Below are 5,000 nucleotides of genomic sequence, written 5' to 3' on the forward strand. Positions count from 1 at the left end.
AGAGTGGCGCTGTTCCAAGATGTGAACATGCCGGCACTAGTATGTAAACATGTCACGGTCAATTAAACTATCTATTTAGTAACGACACAGTAACTATTTTCGATCGCATGCGACATCGTCGTTAAAGGCAGGGGAGTGAAAGCATTCTGGTGTCCCTCAGTAGCATTTTAGAGCATTTTAGGGTTAGCATTTGTATTTTGACAACAATAAACGCGCAAGTCAGCGCTACTCTGTTCAAAAATCCTGGGGAGAAGCTGGGAAGCAAGTAGACTACTTTGTTTAACCAAATTTGTTGTATTGCCTTGAAATAACCCACATTTTGGGTATAACAGTGCAGTGTGGGGCAGTGGTGGCCTAGTGGATAGTGAGTTGGACTAGTGATCAGAAGGTCATGAGTTCAAATCCTCAAAATCCCACCTGGGGAACACCACCACTAGTGTGCCCTTGAGTAAGGGCACTTAAAGCCCTAAATTACTCCAGGGAGACTTGTCCCTGTAATCTCTAACTGTAAGTCACTTTGGATCAACAAATATAAATAAAAAATACAAAGAGGGTGAAGTTGACAAGAGAGTGTACGTACGGTCTGCGTTCTTCAGGGACTGCTTCTTCTTGGAGGGTTTGGAGATGACCTTGATCCTCTTGCTGAGGAAGACCCCGATGTCTGTGCTGTTGCCGTAGAACATCTTGACTGACAACATGAAGTGCTTCCGCTTGTCAGAGTCGCTGATGTAGAGGGTCTTCGCCGTGCAGAAGTTCTAAAACAGGGAGGATCAGAGAGGAAGTTAGCGTTTGTGTGTGTGTGGTTTGAGAACAAGGTTTTAGAAGTGCAGAAGTTCTCACGGGGAGAAGTGTTAGTAGTGTGTGTGTGTGGGTGTGTGTGTGTGTGTGTGTGTGTGTGTGTGGTTTGAGAACAGGGTTTTAGAAGTGAAAAAGTTCTCACGGGGAGAAACAGAGTTAGTATTTGTGTGTGTGTGTGTGTGTGGGGGGTGACTGATTTTAGCAGTGCGGAAGCTCTGAGAGAGACACACAAAAAAGAAGAGATGTTATCATGAGTGTGTGTGTGTGTGTGGTTTTAGGTTTTAGCAGTGCAGAAGTTCTCATGGGGATAAATAGAGTTAGCAGTGTGTGTGTGTGTGTGTGTGTGTGGTTTGACAACAGGGTTTTAGCAGTGCAGAGGTGCTGTAACCTTTTCATGTGAATGTGTGTGAGCTAGGGGTGGGACGATTAGAACATTTCATGTCACGATTATCGTGGGCAAAATAATCGCAATCCACGATATTATCGCGAGAATAAAAAATAAAAAATAAAAAACTTTTTTTTAGAATGCCAATAAAACACACGGTAATCACTTTAACTTAGATTTTGTTGTATTTTTATTGAATCATGTTAATAACATTAACATCATTTTAAAAACATCTTGACAAAAATAAAAATCTTTAATAAAATCTTAAATAAGGTAATGATAAATTATAAGGTATCACTGCATAAATAAAGGAAAAAAATACTGTCAAACAAAACTTGAACACTGACACTTTTCTGTCATCAAACTGAGTGCTAGCCTTGTGGCTTAGAGACTTGAAAGCTTCAAGATAGGTTAAAGTGCAAAAATGTCAACATGTTCACTTTTTCTGCCTTTAGCTGTGCTCGGAGAGGTGTGAGTATGTGCCCACTGGCACTTAACACTCTCTCTGAAGGAACACTAGTTGCAGGTATGCATAGAAGCCTGCGTGCAACCCTGTTAAGGTGAGGCATTTCTCCTGTGTGACCACGCCACCACAGCAACGGGTCAGCTTCAATGGATGGAAGACACATGTATACCCTCACCTCTGCTCTCACCTGTCATGATGACACACACACACACAACAGTAATAGCAACATTAATCTGTTTTTGTTCATAATCAGTTGCATATCATGCAATTGACAAAGTAACTCCTCCCCCTCTCCGCAGGGATAAATAAATAATCTAGATGTCATCATCATTTCATGTCACCTGTTGTTCTGTGGTTCTGTGTTCATCTTCAGATCTCTGCTGCCTGGTTGCAGTGATCTTCTTCAGCAACCCAGCCAGGCCCTTACTTGTTGTTTTGGTAGGGGGGGTGGCGACGGGCTCTGTAGGTTGAGATTGACCTTCCTCCTCCTGTCTCACTCTTACAGGTGCCAGTTGCAGGGCCTCCTGTACACAGTTGTCTGTTGTGCCTTCAAGATCTTCAGAGAATGTTTCTTTAAAGCGAGGATCAATGAAAGACGCTACATCCATAATTCTCTCTGCTTTCATCGAATATCTTGAGTCAAGGTCCTCCCTCATCATCCTCTTCATCTCTTGGACCAGTGCCGGGTCTTCATGGTTCTGCTTGAGGATCTCTGTTTTGACGTGCACCAGGACCGGTTTGACAGCAGAGAGTGTGACCCTGGTCTCTGAGGCAAGTGCGTCGGTGAACTGGCTGAGAGGGCCAAGGAGCTCACACACTTGTTCAATAACAGTGATGTCCTTTGGCATCAGGTGCCATACCCTCTTTCTGCCGCCAGTGTGGCACTGATTGCCTGTTGTTGGCTGAGGAACCGTTCCAACATCTGATATGTTGATCCCCACCGAGTAACCACGTCATGTATCATTGACTTCTGTGGGAGCTCCAGAGCTGTTTGCTTAGCCTTCAACTCTCTCTTCCAGCTCCTGGAGAACCCCTGGACAAGGTGGCGGCAGGCTCGGACAGCAGCATCTACGCGCTTGTGCTTCAGGATCTTTGTGATGGCGAGGTTTAGATTGTGGCCGAAGCACCCAAGCCACAGGTCAGGGAACTTCTCAAAGGCTTTTTGCATATTTGATGCATTATCTGTAGTGATGCACACTACTTGCTCTTTCTTGATTTCCCACTCTTGTAGCATGTTCTCCACCATCTCAAGGATGTTATTTAGCAGTGTGGTCTTGTGGGAAGAGCAGGGTCTCCAAGCAGCTGGATTCTAGTTTCCATTCTGGGGATACATAATGTATGGTGAAGCTTATGTATGGTTCACCCCCGCCTCCACTGCTCGTCCACAGGTCAGTGGTGGCAGCATACCAGGTGCCCTGTGCCACCCTTTTGGTCACGTCAGCTTTCACCTCATTATACAATCGCGGAACCTCTGTTCTGGAGAAGAACTGTCGTGTCGGCACCTTATATAGTGGAGCAGCGGTTTCCATCATTTTTAAAAAGCCAGGCTTTTCCACTATTTGAAATGGCATCATTTCTTTTGAGATGAAGTATGCCACTGCCACATTGAGATCTTTGGCATTCTTTGAAGTTGGTGCATATGAAGCCTGTTTTTGCAGAGTCTCCTTTAGTGTTGGCTGCACAGTCTGTTTGGTTGCTGCTGCTGAAGACTAGAAGAAAAAATAAAAAGTCAGTATGATGCATGGATGTTGAGGATCACATTAGTTATTAATAACAGACACATAGCAGAATAGTGATCATTACATTTGTTATTCATAGGCTATAGGCTGTTGATTACAGCTTGTGCAAAAGTGAATAATAAAATATAATAATGACAAGGTGAATCATAGCAGATGCTTTTAATTCATTACTTCTATTATATACTTTTAATTCATTACTTCTATTATATACTTTTAATTCATTACTTCTATTATTCAACCGTGTCATTATTTTGTTCACTTTTGCACAAGCTGTAATCAAAGATGCTCTGTCTACTTAATGTTAATTCACTGTATGATTTTTTTTTCACTGAGACTATTCTAACGAATTCTATGACATTGAAATTTATTTTTGACTGGATAGGATGCCGTGGCCACACACACCCGTTGTCTATCAGTATCCATTCATTTCAATCCATTTGAGAGCTAGATAAGGACACTTTCGTGACGTGAGCTGGGCAGGTATACAGTAGGATAGCTACAGGCTATCCGCACGTTCACACAGTGCATAATGTTGCTAACGAGCATTCAGATGAATTTCACAGTCACTTGCTATGTTAGCTAACTAGTAAAGCCAGGCTCATTTTACCTGGAGTTCAGAGTACAACGCAGGGTGACGGTCACGGAGATGCACATGCAAATTGGACGTGTTTGCCCTCGGGGCAGACACTTTCCTCCGGCAAGTTCGGCATGTTGGCTCTTCATCCTGGCGTTCTTGACTTGTGAAGCCAAAGTACTTCCACACATCAGATTTCACTTTTTTATTTGGAGGATACAATGGACACGGGGCCGATGCAGCCATGGTGAGTAGGCTAGCATACTAGTGACAGACTGACAAGGCTGACTTGACAGTCACGTTACCCATGCAGGCTGAACAATCGCGCGAGACAAATTTCTGTGAGGATATTCGCGCGCGGCTCATGTGAGAAATCTCAATTATATTACTATTTATTTATAACATATGATTATGACGATTATTCAACTAATTAAAATTCTCCACGATAAAGTTATTGCGGGTGTTTTTATCGCGATTAACGATAAACACGATAATCGTCCCATCCCTAGTGTGAGCATGTGTGTATAGATTAGATTTAGCTGTGCAGAAATTGCGGTGAAAGAAAATGCGGAAATTCACACAGCGCTTCTTACGTACGTGTGTGTGTGTGTGTGTGTGTGTGTGTGAGATAGATGGCTGAGGGGAAATTAAGGCATTACAGCGGCTCACATCATCACAAACTACAACAAAATAAAGTGACAATAAAATAACACAATAAAATGGACCTCAGAAACATGATATACAGTAACAACAGTTCAGTATGATTTAACATCCCCCAGCCTGACTCTGATCACCCCGATCAGGCCAGCCAGAGGAGGAGTTGTACAGTCTTATTGCGGCAGGCAGAAAATATCTCCTATAGCGCTCCATAGTGCAGCGTGGTTGTAGTAGTCTGTTGCTAAAGGAGCTTCTCTGCTCTGCCACAGTGTCATGTAGAAACTGCTGCTAGAACTGCAGAATCAATCCCCATCTTCCGTCCGACACTGAAGACCCATCTCTTCAGGCTACACCATAACTGCTCCTCCTGAGACATCTACT

At 43.4% G+C, this 5,000-nt stretch overlaps 1 protein-coding gene across 1 annotated transcript in view; it reads right to left on the reverse strand.

Moving 5' to 3' along the window:
* The window catches only part of LOC308160909 (recombining binding protein suppressor of hairless-like), a gene marked incomplete at both ends in the record, with an annotated part of 23,388 nt that overhangs the window by 7,897 nt on the left and 10,491 nt on the right, over positions 1 to 5,000 (reverse strand). The window contains one exon of the mRNA XM_080534839.1: positions 581 to 755. Within this exon, the coding sequence (XP_080390965.1) occupies positions 581 to 755 (175 nt within the window). The remainder of the gene's footprint in view (positions 1 to 580; positions 756 to 5,000) is intronic.

The sequence above is a fragment of the Nansenia antarctica genome (assembly GCF_963989245.1).
Source record: "Nansenia antarctica genome assembly, chromosome: 6".
In the NCBI taxonomy this organism is placed as follows: domain Eukaryota; kingdom Metazoa; phylum Chordata; class Actinopteri; order Argentiniformes; family Microstomatidae; genus Nansenia; species Nansenia antarctica.